The sequence below is a fragment of the Pongo abelii genome, chromosome 2 (assembly GCF_028885655.2).
Source record: "Pongo abelii isolate AG06213 chromosome 2, NHGRI_mPonAbe1-v2.0_pri, whole genome shotgun sequence".
NCBI lineage: Eukaryota > Metazoa > Chordata > Mammalia > Primates > Hominidae > Pongo > Pongo abelii.
In genome coordinates this window covers 151,559,051-151,582,478 of record NC_085928.1, presented here as the reverse complement: position 1 = coordinate 151,582,478, position 23,428 = coordinate 151,559,051, and the positions used below count along the sequence as shown (strand labels likewise).

The window sequence follows — 23,428 nt, the reverse complement described above, 5'->3', positions numbered from 1 at the left end:
GGACGTAAGAAATAATTGATAAATGTAGAACAGATATAGCATAAGAACTTTATTTTTAGATTAGGTCATAATAGACATTGTACAACTACTGTGAGAAAGCAAAACTTGTAATTGTGGTTCAGGTTTTACTTCGATTTTTAAATTTATGCTTTATCATTGAAAAATTACAAATTCAGTGTTTTATTGAAAAGCAAAAAAAAGGAGGGGGAAGCATCAGGACAAATAGCTAATGCATGTGGAGCTTAAAACCTAGGTGATGGGTTGATAGGTGCAGTGAATCACCATGGCACACGTATACCTATGTATACCTATGTAACAAAACTGCATGTTCTGCACATGAAAACACAGAAAAAAAACCTTGCTTTTCTTCTACAAAATTTTACTTGTAGATTCAAATTCTAGCATATAAGACAGCCATTTGAAGCCCCCATTTCTTTGAACCCCCATTATTTATGATCTTTTTGAAGTTAAGTTTTATTTTATCCTTCCCCTTGAATGTCTTATTAAAGTTTAATTTTGAGATAATTTTAAAATAAAAGTTACAAAAATAGGTCAAAGAACTCCTAGATGCCCTTCACCCAGATTCACCACTTGTAACCATTTTGTCATATATTCTTTATTATTCTTTCTCTGTATAGTGAGATCATATTTTTGTCATCATTTGAGAGTAAGTTGCCACCATTATACCCCTCCACTCCTAAATATTTTAGTGTATTTTTTGTAAGAAAAAGGACACTCAATTGTAGAAAACTCCATAGTTATTGGAATCCAAAAAGATGTGAAGAAAACTCCAAGTTCATTGATCAAAGTCAGGAAATGTAACATTGAAACAATACTATTATCCGGTCTGTAGATCTAATCTCCAATTACCCAAATAATGGTCTTCACAGCAGTTTTTTTTTTTTCTAGTTCAGTGTTCTGACCAAGATCACAGGTCGAATTCAGTTTTCATATGTTTTTAGTCTTTTTATTTATTTTTTATTTATTTAATTTTTTTTGAGAAGGAGTCTCTTTCTGTTTCCCAGGCTGGAGGGCAGTGGCGCGATCTCGGCTCACTACAACCTCTGCCTCCTGAGTTCAAGCAATTCTCCGGCCTCAACCTCCCAAGTAGCCAGGACTACAGGCACGCACCACCACACCCAGCTAATTTTTTTGTATTTTTAGTGGAGAAGGGGTTTCACCATGTTGGCCAGGATGGTCCCGAACTCCTGACCTCAGGTGATCCACTTGCCTCAGCCTGCCAAAGTGCTGGAATTACAGGCGTGAGCCACCGCGCCCAGCAGTTTTTAGTCTTTTTAAATCTGGAAAGTTTCTCAGCCTTTATTTGCCATTCATGACACTAACATTTTTTGAAGAATTCAGGCCATTGTTTTGTAGAATGCCTCTCAATTTGGATTTCTCTGATGCTTCCTCATTATTAGATTTAGATTTTGCATATTGGGCAAATGTACCTCAGAATTCATGCTGTATCCATCTCAGTGCGCTTGAAGAGACACATGTTGGCTTGCCCCATTGTTGGTAATCATTTGGTAACTTTGATCACTTGGCTAAAGTGATTTATGCCATATTTCTTTCACTAGAAAATTTGAATTAGTAGGTATTTTGTAGGGAGATATTTCTAGGCTATGGAAATATCCTATTTTTCACCATGTTTTCACTGACTAGTTTTACCGTGTATTAACTATTCTTTTCTTATTAGTTATGATGGTTCCAAAATGGAAGTTTTACTAACTGTATCACTCATTTATATTTATTAGTTGGCGTTCTACTGCAAAGAATTTCTCTTCTCCCCCTTTAGCCCCAATAATCCTGGATTATTATTTTATTCAATGGGTTTATAATCTGTTACTATCATTATGTACTTTGGTGTTCAGTTGTTGAAAATTGTCCAGCTGTAGGCTCTTTAAGTTGATTTCTGTGTACTTTTGACATGTCTCCATCATTTTTTGAGCCCTTCCTTACTTTAGGCACAATGAGATGTTCTAGGTTTATCTTGTACTAGAATCAGCTATTTCTCCAAGAAGCCCTGGTGTTTCTTTCAGTGGATTTTCTAAAGCAGCATAGCCTAATACCATTTCAAAGCCCAGGCTCCATCACTTGTGAACTGAGTTGATATGGTCAAATTACTTAACCTTTCTAAGCCCTAGTTTTTATCTGGAAAATGGGGATTAAGATGGTACAAACCTCATAGTGTTGTTGTGAAGATTAATTTAGACAGTTCACTTAGATAATAATGCATGTCACATAGTAAATATGACATAAATGTTGCCTATTATTATTATTACATTACTATTCCCTCTGTTTTCCTTTAACAGGTTGTTCTTTTAAAGAAATTTTGAAGACGAAGGTTTTTTTCTTTTTTTCTTTTTTTTAATGGCTTTACAGAATCTTAAATAGAATACAGTTTGACATGACGGCAAAAAATGTAAGTATTTGTAAATTTTTTAATGTAAGTATTTTTTAAAGTAAGCTGTGCTTTTTCCTACATATTTTCTCACCATTCTGGTTAATCAGATTTAATTTACTTGCATGGATTTATAATTGTATTTGTTTATGTTTATGCAGAATATGAGATAAGCTTTAATGCGATTGAATATAGTGCCCTAATGGAGATAGTAGCATTCTTGCAAGTTGGCACCAAGTTACTTCTCAACAGCTGCAAATTGCTATCTCCAGAAAGTTTCCCACCCCGCCCTCCTCTTTTGGATATTGTAATAAATTTGTTTTGGTACTTGCTGGAGGGTTACTTGGCCTTTTTGAGCAAATCACTGTTTTCTTTGGCTTAATTTTTTTATTTTTATTTTTTGGTTACTCAGGGAAATGTATGTGCTCAGATATTGTCTGAAAATAGCTTGCTACCTTCCATGAGATGGTTCCTGAAGAAACATTAGATTTTAGATGTTTTGGAGAAGTTATTCAAGTTTTTCCCTCTACTTGAGGTGATCATTTCTGAATATACCTCCTTTCAAGTTGTATGTCACTCTTTATTTATTTATTTATTTGTCACTCTTTATTAATGAGTTTGTTTCCAGTTATGGTAAAGAATTGTGCCTTAAGAGTACAACATATGGGGAATTATTTATAAATTGCTTTACTGTTCCAATGTTATATGTATTAAAGTATAATTGCTTTACTGTTCCTATATTATTATGTAGGAATCTTTGACTAGGAATTAAACAAAAAGAGAATTTGTTATAAAAATACAGGGATGTCTCAAGGAATTTAAGAGTGGGAATTTTGTGGGCCTTCAGAAAGATCCAGGCCCAGAAACTAGAAATCCAGCAGGAATTGAAGCAGTATTTGGTTTCCATTTCTCATCTCTCTCAGCTTGTTACTGTGTACCTGCTTCATTTCTCCCTCTGTCTGTCTGTCCAAATCATCTTTCTCAGTTCCCCAGCCAGGGTGGTAGAACATGGCGCCACTCAGCATTTCCATCTACATGTTAGGGGACCAGCCTGTCCAGAGAGAGGTGCGAAGAAAGGGAAGGAGGCAGGCCGGGCACGGTGGCTCATGCCTGTAATCCCAGCACTTTGGGAGGCCAAGGTGGGCGGATCACCTGAGGTCAGGAGTTCGAGACCAGCCTGGCCAACATGGTGAAACCCCGTCTCTACTAAAAATACAAAAAGTAGCCAGGTGCAGTGGCAGACGCCTGTAATCCCAGCTAGTTGGGAGGCTGAGGCAGGAGAATCACTTGAACCTGGGAGGCGGAAGTTGCAGTAAGCTGAGATTACCCCATTGCACTCCAGCCTGGGGGATAAGAGCGAGACTTTGTCTCAAGAAAAAAAAAGGGAAGGGGGTAGCCTGATACATCCTGCCTGCCTGTATCAGCTCCAGTTTCAGACTCCTTAGGAGGAGCCTCTGGCACAGTTAAAGTCTCATGTTGACTAGTGCTTTAGTTAGTTGTGACCAGGAGAAGCAAGTGTTGTTGCATGAAATGGCTGCTGAGGGCCCAGCACAGTGTGTGAGGAAAGATGATAAAGGGTTTCTTGTGAGTCAGACCGATAGTTCTAAATATTGCCCATCATGCAGCCGAACAATAGCATTAACAAACAAACCCTTATTACATTATGTCTGTTTGCTTATTTTGGGTTGTAATTCAGAACATTGCTTTTAACATGCATTGGTAACTAGAAGCAGATACAGATTTTGCTTCATTATCATTTAGGGACAGTCATCAAGATTTATTGAGTCATTAGGATATGAGGGCAGGAAAGAAGTTAGAGACGTCTCAGTATTTGACTTGTGTAACTGGGTAAATGACTGTGCTGTTTAATTAGAAGAGGAATTCTTAGGGAGGTATAGGATATTGTGATAAACTTAAACATTCTGTTTTGAACGTACTAAGGTTGAGAAACCTAAAAACTTCCAAGTGGAGATATTGGCTGGGCAATTTGATAAGTGACTCTGGCGCTCAGGGGAAAGCTTAGGAATGGAGGTAGAAATTTTTGGGTCATTTCTTTTTTTTTTTGAAATGGATTCTTGCTCTGTTGCCCGGGCCAGAGTACAATGGCAGAATCTCGGCTCACTGCAACCTCTGCCTCCCAGGTTCAAGTGATTCTCCTGCCTCAGCCTCCCGAGTAGCTGGGATTACAGGCATGTGCACCATGCCCAGCTAATTTTGTATTTTTAGGAGAGATGGGGTTTCTCCATGTTGGTCAGGCTGCTCTCAAACTCCCGACCTCAGGTAATCTGCCCGCCTCAGCCTCCCAAAGTGCTGAGATTATAGGTGTGAGCCACCGCGCCCGGCCCGGGTCATTTCATATTAAAATTATTGTAAAGCAATGGAACTACATGTGATCATATAGTGAGTGCATGGACAGCAAATATATAAGGACCAAGGTCTGAGCACAGGGATTCTCCAACAAAAAGATGGAAAGCAAGAGAAGCCATAAAGGATACTCAAAGGATGGGCAAAGACAGGAAGAAAAGAGTTATCCTGATGATCTGGAGGCCCAGGTGAAGAAAGTGTTTCAAGGGGAAGTGATCAGTTGTGTCACATGTTACTGAGAAGTGACTCACAAACACAGAAGAGATTATAGATAGGGAAGAGATTGCCCTCTTACAGAGGCATTACTAAACATGTATTCAAATATGTACATTTTAAATTTTCTCATTTTACATGTCTCTGATGACAACAGTTTTTTTGTGAAGAGTTACTTTTGTCTTATCCATGCTTTATTAGGTCTCTTATAGTTGCAAATGATCAAAACCCTATCAAAACAGCTTAACACAAAAAGTGGAATGTATTGACTTATATAATTGAAAAGTCTAGAGGCTGCTTGAAACACGTCTAGATTCCGGGGATCAAACAATGATGTCAGGGGTCTGTCTTCTTCCATCTTTAGGCCTTCTGTATGGTGGCATAATGGCTTGCATTGGCCTCATAATACTTGTCTCAGAAGGAGAGAGGGAACTTTTGTTTTTTAAAGAGATGGAGTCTGGCTATGTTGCCCAGGCTGGTCTCAAACCCCTGGCTTCAAGGGATCTGCCTGACTTGGCCTCCCACAGTGCTGGGATTACAGGTGTGAGCCACTGCACCTGGCCCCTTTTTAGTATTTATGTTTCAAAATCTATGGAGGAGCTTGAGGTGACCTTGCTTCAACTCCGTGGAGAAGGAAGTGGGATACGGTAAGTGGCCAGGCTTTGAGTCATGAGCCCACTTTGAGCCTCTAAGATTAATTGTCCTACTAGAACTACATGAGATGTAGGATTGATCACTTTGCAAAAGGAAGAGGTGAGGAGCTGGCAACATATTTATTGTATCTGGGGTAAAATTGCTATCAAATAGTATCTAGTATCCAGTGATATTTTTCTAGACCAAAAATGCAATTGTGTTCTAATTTAAGCAATAATACAGTAAAGAATTTGAAATATAATTTTTGAGGGTTTTTTTTTTGCCTTGTCAATGAATCTTTAAGAAAAACATGTAGGCTGTAATACTCATTATGGAAAAATTAGAAAATACAGATAAAGAAAAGAAAAAATAGCCTAGAAACTGTCAGCAAAATTTTGCTTAAGAAGATATCTGATTTGTATACAAATTTGTATATATAGCAATCAAAATGTATAGACATTGGCCCAGCGCGATGGCTCATGCCTGTAATCCCAGCACTTTGGGAGGCCAAGGCAGGCGGATACTTGAGGTCAGGAGTTCGAGACCAGCCTGGCCAACATGGTAAAACCCCATCTCTACTAAAAATACAAAAATTAGCTGGGTGTGGTGGCAGTGTGCCCGTAATCCCAGCTACCTGGGCCAGAGGGGCAAGATAATCACTTGAACCTGGGAGGTGGAGGTTGCAGTGAGCCGAGATCGTGCCACTACACTCTAGCCTGGGTAATAGGGACTATAAAGTGCTGGGTTTATGGGCATGAGCCACCGTGCCTGGCTACTATTTAATTTCTGTGATTAATGCATTTTCTTATCTTGATATCTCTGGAACATCATTTTAAGTGTCTATTTTAGTTTAGTTTAGTTTAGTTTAGTTTGGGACAGGGTCTTGCTCTGTTGCTCCGGCTGGAGTGCAGTGGCGTGATCATGGCTCACTGCAGCCTCGACCTCCTGGGCTCAAGCGATGCTCCCACCTCAGCCTCTCCAGTAGCGGAACTACAGGCACCTTGCCCACCTAATTTCTTCTGTTCTTTGTAGAGACAGGATCTCACTATGTTCCTTAAGGCTGGTCTCAAACTCTTGGGCTCAAGCAATCTTCCTGCCTTAGCCTCCCTAGGTGCTGCTATTACAGGCATGAGCCATGGTGCCTGGCCTAAGTGGCTATTTTATGTTATTTATTGTATGGATATTACACCAGTTTCCTAATATTGACCATTAAGTTACTTCTGCTTTTTTCCTTTTTGGAACATTTTGTCCATTTTTGCTCACTCATCATATTATCTCCAGAAGACAAAATTCTATGAAATTACTGAGCCAAAGTGTGTATAATTTTTTAGAGCTTTTGATTCATATTGCTAAGATTGCACAGATTTATATATATACTTGTGGCGTATGAAAGTGACATTTCTTTTTATATGTTTATAAACCTTTGCCAATTTAATCAGCAAAAAATGATGTGCAATTTATTACATTTCTCTGATTACTAGTTAAGTAAACTAACATTCTGTATGTTTATTGGTCATTTGCATTTCTCTTTTGCATATGGTCTGTGTCAGGGTTGAAGTGTTGGAAGCCATTGCCATTTGAATGACAACCCACACTTAAATATTGCTTTGTCATATTAATAGATATATTTTTGCCAAATTAACAGATATATTTACATAATCATTTGACTTGATCCTATGAGCTCTTTAGTTTGTCTTGCACATACATTCTATCATTCCCATTTTGTAGTGACCGTTCCACGATCACCTTGCCTGTGTAAGGTAGAGCTTAACTGAGCACAGATGATCTTACTCTGAACATTTCAGTAATGTTATGTCAGTCAGAAATGTTGAATATCAATGAAATTACAATATTATTAGTCAATATGATCTGATTCTTAAAAATTGAACTTAGATACTTTGAATTCAGTAGACGCATAGTGACTGCTTACATAGTACACAACACAGCATTGGAATACCCAGATATTGTTCCACTATAGTAACCATTTTATATATATGTATCTTATAACATCATGTTTTATACCTTAAATACAGACAATACAATTTATTTTTAAAAATTGAGAAGAAAGAGAGGAATACTCAGCATATTTTCCTCAGGACATGATTAGGCAAAGAATTTAACGTGAAATATGAGTTCACTTTTTTCTCTCGTTCATTGAAAGATAGGTCCTTTTTAAATAGGTAGAATAAGGGAAGAATTGCTAATATTTTAGGATGCTTTCGCTAGCCAACTTTTTCTACTCTCAAATAATACAGCTTTTTTGAATCTTTACAAAGTGTTTATGATAGTAGAAATTAATACATATTTTGAAGTTTTAATATATTTTGGTTTTATATATATAAGCTTTAAATACAAACACCTCCCCTCCATCTATGAGACTAAGATTAGCATGCAGTATGGACTCACAGTTGACTTTTATCTTTTTGGAGTACAATTTGTTGGTTCTTAAGATGCAGGTGTACAACTGCTTAAAAAGTTTCCACATTCGTTGGCTGTTTTACTCTGCAGAAGTTGGATATTAAGAACAGATGTTTAAGCATAACGGTAACCCAGTAACTGAACTCTCTATTATGAGTGTGTGGTTTTAGTTGAGGTTTTTGAGGTTTAGTTGAGGTTGTATAATAACAAAAAGGTATAAACTGATCCTTTTGAAGTTATTATAATACATGTATTTAAATGGTTATATTGTATCAAGCATGGAATTTATTAAAGGCTGTCTTTGCCTTCTTTGCTTTCTTTTTAAAGTAGAACACCAACAAGTTTTGCCTCTGTCATCTTTCTATAGCAGAAGAGTTTAAAAAGGAGGGGGGAGTTATTAGTAATGGCACAATAAACTCTTCAACAAATCAACAACTTGGATATTTAACATTATTTGTGAGCAACTGAAGAGCCATAACATATAGTTATTTGTTGCAAATTTTGTTGGAAAGTATTGTCTTTATTTCTAACTGAAAACTGACAAGAAGCTAGACAAAGTTAAGTATCTGCACTATTATCTACATAGAATTAAGAGGCCATTTTCTAGATGACTTAGTCTCAGCTACTGTCATAAAAATTTGATGATGATAGATTCTAGAGATAGATTTGCATCAGAATCACTTGTTAGGATATGAAAAATATGTAGAAATATTACTGCTAACATACTTCTTGACAGAAAGAAACAGCTATTAGTAGAGCATTTGAATTCTTAGTAGAGCATTGAATTATCAAATAATGAAATAATTAGCTCTTACATTGATATTATAAACTATCAAATAATTGCTTATGAAAAATATAAATACAGCCAGGCATGGTGGCTCACGCCTGTAATCCCAGTACTTTGGGAGGCCGAGACGGGTGGATCACTTGAGGACAGGAGTTCGAGACCAGCCTGACCAACATGGTGAAACCCTGTCTCTACTGAAAATACATAATTAGCTGGGCGTGGTGGTGCACGCCTGTAATCCCAGCTACTTGGGAGGTTGAGGCAGGAGAATTGCTTGAACCCAGGACGCAGAGGTTACAGTGAGCCGAGATTGTGCCATTGCACTCCAGCCTGAGCAACAAAAACGAAACTCTGTCTGAAAAAAAAAAAGAAGAAAAATATAAGTAGTCAGTGTTTAAAACAATAAGTGGATAGTTATAAAGTTATAAAGCTTTGTGTGCTTTAAAGTCTTTTCAGATTGCTGGAGATCTGATGTGCTGCACAGTGATGATAATTAATAGTACTGTATTGTGTGCTTGTAATTTGCTAAAAGGATAGATCTTAAATTGAGTCTTCACAACACGCATATACACAATAATAGCTATATAGAGGTAATGGATATGTCAGCTTGACTGTGGTGATCATTTTACAATGTATACATATATCAAAACATCAAGATGTACACCTTAAATGTATGCCATTTTTATATATCAATGATATCTCAGTAAAGGGGTTAAAAAATCCTTTCCATGTGGTAGTATCTTGAAAGTATAGTTTGAGGGCCGGGCATGGTGACTGATGCCTGTAATCCCAGCACTTTGGGAAGCTAAGGTGGGCGGATCACTTGAGGTCAGGAGTTCAAGACCAGCCTGGCCAACATGGTGAAACCCCTTCTCTACTAAAAATACAAAAATTAGCTGGGCGTGGTGGTAGGTGCCTATAATCCCAGCTACCTGGGAGGCTGAGGCAGGAGAATCACTTGAATCTGGGAGGCGGAGGTTGCAGTGAGCCAAGATGGTGCCATTGCACTCCAGCCTGGGCCACAAGAGTGTAAACTCCATCTCAAAAAAAAAAAAAAAAAGTATAGTTTGAGGTATCATACCACAAACTTGTGATGTTACAAGTTAGTGTAATGTAATAAAATTGTAATGTTTCAAGATTACAAATCTTCAATGCTTACAAAAAGTATTTGATAGTAATAATAGAGCCAATTTTTGGATGTTTGCATTCTGCCAAGTTTTCAAAAATTGAGGGTTTTTTTTTTCCTCCAGGCTTTGTAATATATTTCTGATATTCGGTTTGATGATATTATTGTATTCAGCTCTGTGATGCCAAGTAGTGTAGTGGATATTACCTTAAATGAAATAAATTATCTAAAAGTGAATTCATAAATACTTGCTGTGGGTAGTCCCTCAAGTATAATACTAACAGTAACGTATGCTGACATGGATTGAGCAGTATGTGCCAAATCCTGTGCTATATGCTTTACATGAATTATTTCATTTAGTGTTTATAACAACCTGAATTGGTAAGTACTGGTATCACGCTCCAATTTACAGATGAGGAAATTGCATGACTTGACCAAGGCCAAACCCCTAGTAGGCTTGATGGTCCAGAATATGAATCCAAGCAGTTGGACTTGAGGCCAATGTATTTTACTTCCGCATTGTGGTATTAATGGTCTTTATTTGATTCCTCACATGTCATAGTATTGAAAGCATTTTAGATAGTGATTAAGAATAGTACAAATTAAGGGCAACAGTGAGGATGGAATTTTGAAATATCTATCGGCAACTTCACGGCTGCCACATTACTTATTTGCTTTCAAAGAACTGTCAGTAAAATCTATAAAATCTCAGTTCTGCTCATAAGTAATAGTATTTCATTAATTTTTATCTTAAGCTGGACAATTCATATTCCCCTCACCTTTTTTTTTGAGACAAGGTCTCACTCTGTCATCCAGGCTGGAGTGCAGTGGCATGATCTCAGCTCGCTGCAACACCCTTGCCTCCCAGGCTCAAGCGATCCTCCCACCTCAGCCTCCCAAGTAGTTGGGACTACAGGCAATATTTTTCCCCTTTTAAATAATATGTCAACATTTCATTTTAAAATAATACTCCTGTGGTTAATATAATTAATTCATTTGATGTGGCTATATATATTTGATATGGACATCTGATGGAAGATATAAAATAGCTTGTTAAGTGAACTATTTTTAACTTTTTAAACGGTTTTATTCAGGTTGGTTTGACTTCCACAAATGCAGAAGTAAGAGGATTTATAGATCAGAATCTCAGTCCAACAAAAGGTAAGGATTATTGAATAAAAATTTTCTGAATTAAGTTAGTTTTATTGCATTTGTTTTGTAAAATATGCAGCTACATGAATTACTTTAGGTATAATAATTTTATGATATTAGCACGTTGTTCCATGCCACATAACTTGTGCTGTATGAAAGTCATTTACCTCTGACAGACGGAGGATTTTTGTGTGTGATTTTTCTCTTTCCTGAGAGATCTCTAAGATCCCTTATCAATGATCTTATTACAATTGAAACTATTCAGACCACTTTTTTCTTGATTTTCTTGTTTGAGAGTCCTACTTTCAAATGGTTTAAGTTGTAAGGAAGTACAGTAGAGAAAATACATATATATGTTTTCTATATTTTATATACGTGTGTATGTGTGTATTTCTTTGACTAATATATGTCTTACTGGAAGAATGCTTATATCAGAAATCTGGCCCACTGGCTTGGTGCAGTGGCTCACACCTGTAATCCCAGCACTTTGGGAGGCCGAGGCAGAAGGATCACTTGAGCCCAGGAGTTTGAGACCAGCCTGGGTAACATAGTGAGACTCTGTCTTTACAAAAACTTAGCCGGGCATGGTGGTGTGTACCTGTAGTCCCAGCTACTCAGGAGGCCATTGTAGGAGGATTGCTTGAGCCTGGAAGGTTGAGGCTGCAGTGAGCCATAATCATGCCACTGTACTCCAGCCTGGGTGACAGAATGAGACCCTGTCTCAAAAAAAAAAAAGTATTCTGACCCACCAGTACAAGAACTTACACAGGAACCAGCAGTATCTTTCAATATGTCTCCTTGAACATTATCTTGTGGTATATAGAGATACATGCTGAAATGTCTGCGGATGATATTATATGATGTCTGGAATTGGCTTCAAAATAATCCACTAGGAGAAGGAGGGTAAAGTGGGTGGTATTATAGATAAAACAATATTGTCTTAAGTTGATTATTTGTTTAAGTTAGGTAATATTTCTGTGGGGTTTCATTATTCCTTTCCTTTCTCTTTTGTGTATATTTGAAATTTTTCATTATAAACTGTAGGAACAAGATCTATTACAATACAAATAGCTATGAGAGAAATATCAGCTTCCTTAAAGGGTTTATGTCTAAGGTGCGAGATGTACTCTAGAGCAGGGGTCCCCAATTCCCGGGCTGTGGGTTCACGGCCTGTTAGGAGCCAGGCTGCATAGCAGGAGGTGAGCGGCCAGCAAGTGAGCATTAGATTCTCATAGGAGGGCGAACCCTATTGTGAACTGCACATGGGAGGGATCTAGGTTGTGCAGTCCTTAAGAGAATTTAATGCCTTATTATCTCAGGTGGAACAGTTTCATCCTGAAACCATCCATCTCTCTCCACCCCTGCCCATGGAAAAATTGTCTTCCACAAAACTGGTCCCTGGTATCAAAAAACGCTGGGGACCACTGTTCTAGAGAGCAGGCTAGAGACATCTATATTCCAATATAAAAAGGTCTAGCTTAATTTTTTTTTTTTTTTCTTTGGTGGCAGAGTCTCACTCTGTTGCCCAGGCTGGAGTGCAGTGGCATGATCTTGGCTCACTGCACCCTCCACTTCCCGGGTTCAAGTGATTCTCCTCCCTCAGCCTCCCGAGTAGATGGGATTACAGGCACATGCCACAATGCCCGACTACTTTTTATATTTTTGGTAGAGACAGGGTTTCCAGGGTTTCATCTTGTTGGCCAGGTTTAAGCCACCACACCTGGCCTAGCTTAATAATATTGATAGTCCGTGGGAATGATTCTGAGAGTTAAGGTATGTATTATGAAGCCATTTAAGAGATACTTTAAGCCTCAATGCTCCTCATTTTTTTTCCCACATGACAACATTCATAGAAAATGATAACATTTGTGGGATGCACTAGGGCTAAACAAAAAGGCTGCTTAAGGTCAGGATTAAGCTACCTAGAAGCTTCAGCTGCCCTAGGCCACTCCAGACTGCCATGAGGGCTGAGGGACTCCATACTTTTGTATACTCATAGCTTATTCACAACACGTAACTGGGAATCTCTGCTCTAATAAAATGTAGTAATCAGGTCAGGGGAAGGAAGTGGGAACAATAAGCTTGGTAGACATGGAAGACTATGATATTGAGTATTGCGATAATGAGAATAATGGAATGATGCAGCAACCTTGAAAATAAAGAGAGGATAGCAAGTCATAAAGGGGAAAAGTGACATAGAAAAATGCTTTTGGCTGGGCATGGTTGCTCACGCCTGTAATCCCAGCACTTTGGGGGGCCAAGGTGGGCAGATCACCTGAGGTAAGAAGTTTGAGACCAGCCTGAGCAACATGGTGAAACCCCGTCTCTACTAAAAGTACAAATATTAGCCAGGTGTGGTGGCAGGCGTCTGTAATCCCAGCTACTGCGGAGGCTGAGGCAAGAGAATCGCTTGAACCCAGGAGGCGGAGGCTGCAGTGAGCTGAGATCACACCATTGCACTCCAGCCTGGGCAACAGAATGAGAGTGTGTCTCCAAAAAAAAAAAAAAAAAAAAGAAAGAAAGAAAAGTGCTTTCAAAAGACAGAAGACAAAGAAAGAGAATGGGGGTTTAGGTGAGAAAGATTGTCTTTGATGGTAGAATAGGCATCTGAAGGGTAAGTACTAGTTATAAATGTTAGCCCTGGACAGATGTTAACACCAGTAAAGTTTAGTTACAGAGTAAAACCTTCTCAGTTTGTTTAACTTTATAGAACAAATGGAGAGGAAGACAGAGAATCATTTAAGAGTGGACTAGAGAGGTCAGGTTTTGAAATAGCTATATGCGTGTGTTTGTTTTTGAGACAGGGTTTTGCTATGCCCAGGGTGGTTTTGAACTCCTGGAGTTCAAGCCTCTGGAGTAGCTGAGACTACAGGCATGTGTCACTGTACCTGGCTGAAATAATTATATGTTTTAAAAGAAAACTGTTGCTCTTCTTTGAGCTGTTAGCTAGTAACAGCAGAAGGAACTTCACATTAAGTGAACCAACAAGATTTGGAAGAGATTTCTTTTAAATATTTTTTAATTGGTAAAATTCAGTTAATATTTGTTACAGGCCCAAGATGAGAGTTGTATTGGAAGTGAGATGTAGAAAAGTATTTTTCTTAATTGAAATGATGATGTAGCAATGATATTATAGAAACTTTTGAAAAATAGAAAAAAAATTCTGCCTTTCTAATACAACCCTTTCTTTTTTGTAATTTTTCGTAATTATTTATATAACTATGTTTTAAAGTTATAAAACTGGTATATATTATAGTTGTCTATTTTCCTTTTTTGACTGAATCTAAAAAACACAGTTTCCATGTTTTGACATTTATAAATACCTTTCTTAGAGCTTCATACTGTTTCACTGTGCTTATGAGTAATGATTTATTAAACATTTTTTCATTTCCTTATTGTTGGATATTTGTCTTTTTTGTTGGTTATATATGATGCATATATATTTCTATATATGATATAAACCTATGATGTTGGACATCATAATGAATCTTTTTTTTAACAAAAGCTAAGTTTTTGTTTCTTTTTATTTATTAAGATAAGTACTCAGAAGTGCAGTTACTGGGTCACTCCCCTGGCTAATTAAACCCTTTTAAGCAACTTCCTATTTAAATTAAAATAAAATCCCAAATCCCTTACCTGCAACACCCTGAAGTTAGGTCCTGAAGTTAGGTTCATTTTTTTTTCCTACCATTTTTCCTCTGTGTTCTTCACATGTGACAATTTTCATTAATCTGTCTTCAAGTTAGCTTATTTTTTTTTCAGTTATCGCTATTCTATTAATCCTAGCCAATGATTTTTTTTTTCAGACATTGCATTTTTCCATTCGAGAATTTCCATTGGGTTCTTTATGGTTTTTTTTTTTTTTTGCTACTGAGGAGAGAGGGTGAAAGCACAAATGCAAGAGCATTGACAAAGAAATTGTAGAATGTTAGAGCAGCACTGAACTCAGTTGAGGTTAAAGATCTTAAATCCTGCTGGACGTGGTGACTCACACCTGTAATCCCAGCATTTTGGGAGGCTGAGGGGGTGGATCACCTGAGGTCAGGAGTTTGAGGCCAGCCTGACCAACATGGTGAAACCCTGTCTCTACTAAAAAATACAAAAATTAGCTGGGCATGGTGGCGGGCACCTGTAATCCCAGCTGCTTGGGAGGCCGAGGCAGGAGAATCGCTTGAACCAGGGAGGCAGAGGTTGCAGTGAGCCAAGATCACGTCATTGCAATCCAGCCTGGGTGACAGAGCAAGACTCCGTCAAAAAAAAAAAAAAAAGATATTAAATCCAGGAGGTTGACTACTTTTGTCCAGCAACACTAATAAGAAAGATAGCTGGTCTGGGCACAGTAGCTCATGCCTATGATTCCAGCACCCTGGGAGACTGAGGTGGAAGGATTTCCTGAGTCCAGGAATTTGAGGCTGCAGTGAGCTATGATTGCACAACTGCATTCCAGCCTGGGTGACAGAGCATGACCCTGTCTCAAAAAAAAAAAAAAAAGAAAAAAAAAAGACCTGGCACAGTGGCTCACACCTATAATTCCAGCACTTTGGGAAGCCAAGGCGTGCAGATCTCTTGAGCCCAGGAGTTCGAGCTCCCAGCCTAGGCAGCATGGTGAAACCCTGTTTCTACTAAAAATACAGAAATTAGCCAGGTATGGTGGCGCATGCCTGTAATCCCAGCTACTCGGGTGGCAGAGACACAAGAATCACCTGAACCCGGGAGGTGGAGGTTGCAGTGCGTCAAGATTGCGCCACCGCACTCCGGCCTGGGGGATAGAGTGAAACTGTCTCAAAAAAAAGAGAAAAAAGAAAAAAAAGATAGCTGTACTGCTCCAGGGTTGGGTTATATCCAGCCAGTACTACAGAAGGGAAAACGTGTAGATGTGAGACACATATAAAGAAAGATTGTTTTGTGGCAACAAATGAGACCTGAGAGGTAGGCCACGTTCTTTCATTGATTCAGCAAATATTTGTTGAATAGTACTTACTTACTATGTGCCAGGCATTTTTCTAGGTGCTAAGGATAAACAAGGAATAGAACAAAGTCCCTTCCCTCATGGAGCTTACATTCTGGTGAGGAAGATAGATTACAAACACATACACATAAAAGACTGGTTATGTGAAAAAATCTATATATCAGGGTATAGGACTGAGGATACAATAGCAAGGAGATTCACCTTTAGATGGGGTGGGTCAGAGAAGAATGCACTGAGGAAGTAACAATGTAGCAGAGGAGGTGATTACACAGTAGAGACCTAGATAATAAAGTTATTACTCATAATCTGTAATGCTAATTAGACTGCGACTTAATGAATCAGTAAAGAAGTATGCAAAATAGGCTGGGTGCCATGGCTCATGCCTATAATCCCAACACTTTGGGAGGCCAAGGTGGGGTGGATTGCTTGAGCTCAGCAGTTCAAGACCAGCCTGGGCAACATGGCAAAACCCTGCCTCTACAAAAATTACAAAAAAATTAGCTGGTGTGGTGGCGTGTACCTGTAGTCCCAGCTTCTCTGGAGGCTGAGGCAGGAGGATCACTTGAGCCTGGAAGGTGGAGGTTGCAGTGAGCTGAGATTGTGCCACTGAACTCCAGCCTAGGTGACAGAGTGAGGCCCTGTCTCAAAAAAAAAAAAAAAAGAAAAGAAAAGAAGTATGTGAAATAATAAGAAATGCAGTCATGTGCTGCATAATGATGTTTCAGTCAATAATGGTTGGCTATCCAGTGGTGGTCCCATAAGATAATAGTCTGTTTTTACTGTACCTTTTCTATGTTTAGCTATGTTTAGGTACACAAGTTCTTACCATGTGTTACAGTTGCCTACAGTATTCAGTACAGTAACATGCTACACATTTAGGTTTGTGTAAGTATACTCCATGATGTTTGTACAACAATGAAATCGCCTAACAAAGCATTTCTCAGAACTTATCCCCATTGCCAGTTGACACATGACTACATATATTAGTCTCTGCCCCTACTCTCTGGCACAGAACTCTTACAACCCTTGTAATTTCCTGAATGATAGGGGTGTTAGGAGAATCATTTGTCATATCATTTGATCGCTGCCCTGATTCCTGAGACAGAGTTCCTAATACCCTTGTAGATAGGAGTACTAGGAGTATCTTTTGTTGTAATATTTGGTCTTTGACCCCAGTTCCTGACACAGAACTCCTAAGACCTTTGTAATTTCCTTAGTGATAGGAGCATCTGATACAGAGCTCCTAAATCCCTCAGGATTTCCTAGGTAATTAGGAGTGACTTTTGTACAAATGAAGTGACCCTTGGTGGACTCCTGGATGGGGGCTAGTGACCAGAAAGATAAAGCCACGATTGTAAGCTTGAAGCTTTCAGCTCTACCCTCTATCCATTGGAAATGGGAGAAGGGCTGGAAATTGAGTTAATAATTAATCATCACCTCTGTGATGAAGCCTCCATAAAAATCCCTGAACTGTAAGGTTTGGAGAGTTTCCAGGTTGGTGTAGACACCCATGTGTCAGGAGGGTGGTGCACCCCAACTCTGGGGACAGAAGCTTCTGAGCTTGGAGCCCTTCCATACCTTGCCCTATGTATTTCTTCATCTGGCTGTTGATCTTGTTCATCTATGTCCTTTGTTATATCCTTTAAAAATTAACTGATAAACATAAGTAAAGTGCTTCCCTTTTGCTAGAGTTCTGTGAGCCACTCTAGCAAATTAATCGAACCTGAGTAGGGAGTTTGGAGAACCCCAATTTATAGCTGGTTGGTCAGAAGCAGAGGTTACAACCTGGTGCTTGCAACTGGCATGTGAAGTGGGGGACAGTATTATGGCTCTGAGCCCTTAACCAGTGGGATCTGATGTGATCTCCTGGTAGTGTCAGAATTTATTTTTTGCTAGTAGGGAGAAATCCCCACACATTTTGGTGACCAGAGGCAAAGTGTTTTGTGTTAAATGGTGTACAAGAGTTGGAAAAACACTTTGGTTTTTTCCCCATCCTTAATAAAGTGATACCATCAGAAAGAGAACCCTAGAAGCAGAATGTAGACAAAACTAGAAGTGGAGGTGATCCTGAAGAGAGAGAGGCAGTAAGTTCTCAGAAGTTACCACCAAATCCAGGTGAAAAAGAACAAGGGCGGAAAATAGTGGCAGAAGGGAAGGGAAAGAAATGATAAGCATGAATAATATTTTAAAAGTAGATTTGGTGACTGAGGTTTGGTCAACTCAGTCAGAGGCAAGGTACTAATCAAGGTAGATTGCTGGGATCGCAGTTTGATTGACTGAGTAGATAATGGGTAGAGATTTTCCATCCATTCTCTGTTTTACCAGCAGAACCCTTTTCCCAAGTAAAATCTTACATGGAATCCATTATATCAGTTAGACAAAATGAGGCTAATGTGGGTGGAGGACCTGGAGCTTCCTGAGGTTATTAGCAATACTTCTAATGGGAAGTAGGACAAGAGGCGTTATATGCATATACCCTGAAGAGCTCTTTTTTTAAGATTTAACTGTTTCCAGCTTCCCTTGTCCTTGCCCTCAGATATACAGTTGGCAGGGGAAATTTTTGTTACTTTTCCCCCTTAATAAAAGAGTAATAAATGCTCATTAAAAAATACAAAGATAAATGAGAAAAATACAAAATCTAGTTCAAATATACAAGATTAAAACAATATATTTTCTTTTATTATTTTTTATGTGCAGCTTAAAAATAAGGTTATAATCATATTTGTTTCTAATGTTTTGAAGTTTTGATTAAAAAATTTTTAAATTTTTTGTGGGTACATAGTAGATGTGTATACATATATATTTATGGAGTACTTGAGTTACTTTGATATAGGCATTCTTTATCAAATGTGTAATAATCACATCGTGGTAAATGGAGTATCCATCCCCTCAAGCATTTGTCCTTTGTGGTTACAAACAATCCAGTTACACTCTTTTAGTTATTTATAAATGTATAATTAAATTATTGACTGGCTGGGTGCAATGGCACATGCCTGTAACCCCAGCACTTTGGGAGGCAGGCGGATCACTTGAGGTCAGGAGTCTGAGACCAGCCTGGCCAACATGGTGAAACCCTGTCTCTACTAAAAATATAAAAATTAGCCGAGTGTGGTGGCACTCGCTTGTAATCCCAGCTACTTGGGAGGCTGAGGTGGGAGACTTGCTTGAATCTGAGAGGTAGAGGTTGCATTGAGCTGAAATCACACCACTGCACTCCGGCCTGGGCGACAGAGCGAGTCTCTGTCTCAAAAAAAAAAAAAAAAAAAAATCAAATATCAAATATTAGTTATTCTTTCTGTTTTTTTGGTACTCGTTAATCACCCTCACTCCCCCTGCCATCCCTGCCACGCCACTATGTTTCCCAGCCTCTGATAACCATAGTTTATTTTTTGTCTCCATGTGTTCAATTGTTTTAGTTTTTAGCACCCACAAATAAGTAAGAACATGTGAAGTTTATCTTTCCATGCCTTGCTTATTTCACTTAACATAATGACCTCTGGTTCCTTCCATGTTGTGAATGACAGGATCTCATTTTTTTTTAATGGCCGAATAGTACTCCAGTGTGTACATGTACCACATTTTCTTTATCCATTTGTCTGTTGATGGACACTTAGATTGCTTCTAAATCTTGGCCATTGTGAATAGTGCTGCAACAAACATGGAAATACAGATGTCTCTTCAATATACTGATATCCTTTCTTTTGGGTGTATACCTAGTAGTGGGATTGCTGGATCATGTGGTAGCTCAATTTTTAGTTTTTTGAGGAGCTCCCAAACTGTTCTCCATAGTGTACTAACTTACATTCCTGCCAACAGCGTACAAGGGTTCCCTTCTCTCCGCATCCTCACCGACATTTGTTATTCCCTGTCTCTTGGTTAAAAGCCATTTTAGCTGGGGTGAGATGATATCTCATTGTAGTTTTAATTTGCATTTCTCTGGTAATCAGTGATTTTGAGCACTTTTTATATACCTGTTTGCCATTTATATGTCTTCTTTTGAGAAATGTCTATTCAGATCTTTTGCCCATTTTTTAATTGAATTGTTAGTTCTTTTATATTCTGGTTATAAAACTCTTGTCAGATGGGTAGTTTGCAGATGTTTTCTCCCATTCTGTGGGTTGTCTCTCACTTTGTTGATTGTTTCCTTTGCTATGCAGGAGCTTTTTACGTGATATGTTTGCATTTGTCCATTTTTGCTTTGGTTGCCTGTGCTTGTGGGGTCCTGCTCAAGAAATTCTTGCCCAGGCCAATGTCCTGGAGATTTTCCCCAAGGCTTTCTTGTAGTAGTTTCATAGATTGAGGTCTTAGATTTAAATCTTTAGTCCACTTTGATTTGATTTTTGTATATGGTGAGAGATAGGGGTCTAGTTTCATTCTTTTGCATACGGATATCCAGTTTTCCCAGCACTGTTTATTGAAGAAACTGTCTGTTCTCCAATGTATGTTGTTGGCACCTTTGTGGAAAATGAGTTCACTCTAGGTGTATGGATTTATTTCTGGGTTCTGTATTCTGTTCCATTGGTCTATGTGTCTGTTTTTTTTGCCAGTATCATGCCATTTTGTTTACTATAGCTCTGTAGTGTAATTTGAAGTCAGGTAATGTGATTCCTTCAGTTTTGTTCTTTTTGCTCAGGATAGCTTTGGCTATTCTGGGTCTATTGTGGCTCTATATAAATTTTAGGATTGTTTTTTCTATTTCTGTGAAGAATGTCATTGGTATTTTGATAGGATTGCGTTGAATCTAAAGATTGCCTTGTGTACTGTGGACATTTTAACAATATTGATTCTTCTAGTCTATAAATATGGAATATCTTTCCATTTTTTGTGTCTTCTTTAATTTCTTTCATCAGTATTTTATAGTTTTTATTGTAGAGATCTTTCATTTCTTTGACTAATTCCTAGGTATTTAATTTCATTTGTAGCTACTATAAATGGGATTACTTTTAATTACTTTTTCAGATTGTTCACTGTTGCCATGTAGAAAGCTACTGATTTTTGTATGTTGATTTGTGTCCTGCAACTTTACTGAATTTGCTTAGCAATTCTAATAGTTCTTTTTGTGGAGTCTAGATTTTTCCAAATATAATATATTATCTGCAAACAGGGATAATTTGACTTCTTCGTTTCCAATTTGAATGGCCCTTTATTTTTATCTCTTGTCTGAATGTTGTAGCCAGGACTTCCAGTACTATACTGAATAACAGTGTTGAAAGTAGGCTTCCTTGTTGTGTTCCAGGTCTTATAGGAAAGGCTTTCACTTTTTCCTATCCTGTATTTTACTAGCTGTGGGTCTGTCATGTATGCCTTTTATTATGTTGAGGTACATTCCTTCTGTACTCAGTTTTTTAAGGATTGTATCATGAAGGGATGTTGAATTTTATCAAATGCTTTTTCAGCATCAGTTGAAATGATTATATTGTTTTTGTCTTTCATTTCATTGAAATGATATATTACATTGATTGACTTGCATTCATTGAGCCATATTTCATCTCTGGGATACAGCCCACTTGGTCATGATCAATGATCTTTTTAATGTGTTGTTGAATACGGTTTGGTAGTATTTTGTGGAGGGTTTTTCCATCAGTGTACATCAGGGATATTTGCCTGTAGTTTTCTTTTTTTGATGTTTCTTTGTCTGGTTTTGGCATCTGGGTGATACAAGCCTTGTAGAATGAATTTGGAAGTATTCATCTCTCCTCCATTTCAGTGGTCCCCAACCTTTTTGGCCCCAGGGATTGGTTTTATGGAATACAATTTTTCCATGCACTGGGGTGAGGGGTGGTATGGTTTCAGAATGATTCAAGTGTATTACATTTGTTGTGCACCTTATTTCTAGTGTTATTACATTGTGTTATATAATGAAATAATTATACAACTCACCATAACGTAGAATCAGTGGGAGCCCTGAGCTTGTTTTCCTGCAACTAGGTGGTCCCATCTTGGGGTGATGGGAGTCAGTGACAGATCATCATCAGGCATGAGATTCTCACAAGGAGCACACAACTTAGATCCCTCACATGCACAGTTCACAACAGGGTTTGCATTCCTGTGAGACTCTAATGTCGTGGCTAATCTGACAGAGGTGGAGGTCAGGTGGGTAATGCAAGCAGTGGGGAGCAGCTGTAAATACAGATGAAGCTTCTTTCACTCGCCTGCCACTCACCTCCTCAGTGCAGCCTGGTTTCTAACAGGCCACGGACCAGTACCAGTCTGTGGCCCAGGGGTTTGGGACCCCTGCTGTATTTTTTGGAATAGTTTGAGTAAGATGGATATCAGTTCTTCTTTAAATATTTGGTAAGATTTAGCAGTGAAGCTGTCAGGTGCTAGGCTTTTCTTTACTGAAAGCCTTTTTATTACTGCTTCAATCTTGTTACTTGTTATTGGTCTGTTCAGGTTTTGGATTACTTCATGGTTCAGTGTTGGTAGGTTGTATGTGTCTGGGAATTTATCCATTTCTTCTAGGTTTTCCAATTTATTGGCATATAGTAGCTATGTTGCTCCTAGTAGCCACTAATGAATTTCCGTGGTATCAGTTTTAATGTCTCCTTTTTCATCTCCGATTTTATTTATTTGGGTCTTCTCTCTTTTTTTCTTAGTCTGACTAAAGGTTTGTCAATATTTTCTTTTCAGAAAACCAACTTTTTGTTTCATTGATCTTTTGCATTGTTTCCTGTGTTTCAATTTGTTTTATTTCTGCTCTGATCCTTATTCTTTCTTTTCTTCTACAAATTTTAGGTTTGGTTTGCTCTTGCTTTTCTAGCTCTTTAAGATGCATCATTAGGTTATCTATTTGAAGTTTTTTCACTTTTTTGATGTAAGCACTTATACCATAAACTTCCCTGTTAGTGCTTCTTTCACTATATCCCATAGGTTTTGGTGTGTTGTGTTTCTTTTATCATTTGTTTCAAGTAAATTTTAAATTTCTTTCTAACTTCTTTTTTGACCCTCTGGTCAACTGGTAGCATATTGTTCAGTTTCCATATCTTTGTACAGTTTCTAGAATTCCTCTTGTTATTGATGTCTAGTTTTATTCCATTGTGGTCAGAGAAGATGCTTCATAATATTTCAATTTTTTGAATGTTTTAAGACTTGTTTTGTTACCTAACAAATGGTCTACTCTTGAGAATGATCCATGTGCTGAAGAAAAGAATGTGTATTGTGCAGCCATTGGATGAAATGTTTTGTAAATATCTTATTAGTTCCAATTGGTCTATAGCGAAAATTAAGTCTAGTGTTTCCTTGTGGATTTTCTGTTTGGAAGATCTGTTCATTGCTGAAAGTGGGATGTTGAAGTCTCCAGCTATTATTGTATTGGGGGTTTATCTGTCTGTTTAGCACTAATAATATTTGCTTTATATATCT

The 23,428-nt window shown here is 38.1% G+C and overlaps 1 protein-coding gene across 23 annotated transcripts in view; it reads left to right on the top strand.

Moving 5' to 3' along the window:
* The window catches only part of TFDP2 (transcription factor Dp-2), a 205,487-nt gene that overhangs the window by 47,297 nt on the left and 134,762 nt on the right, over nucleotides 1–23,428 (top strand). For 19 of the 23 annotated variants that reach the window (XM_054552767.2, XM_054552766.2, XM_054552773.2 and 16 more), the window contains 2 exons: nucleotides 2,316–2,425; nucleotides 11,040–11,106. In XM_054552767.2, the coding sequence (XP_054408742.1) occupies nucleotides 2,411–2,425; nucleotides 11,040–11,106 (82 nt within the window). In that variant the 5' untranslated portion in view covers nucleotides 2,316–2,410. Of the gene's footprint in view, nucleotides 1–2,315; nucleotides 2,426–2,914; nucleotides 2,940–11,039; nucleotides 11,107–23,428 lie in introns of those variants that run through there. The other 4 variants (XM_054552784.2, XM_054552782.2, XM_054552785.2 and 1 more) reach the window with 4 other exon arrangements.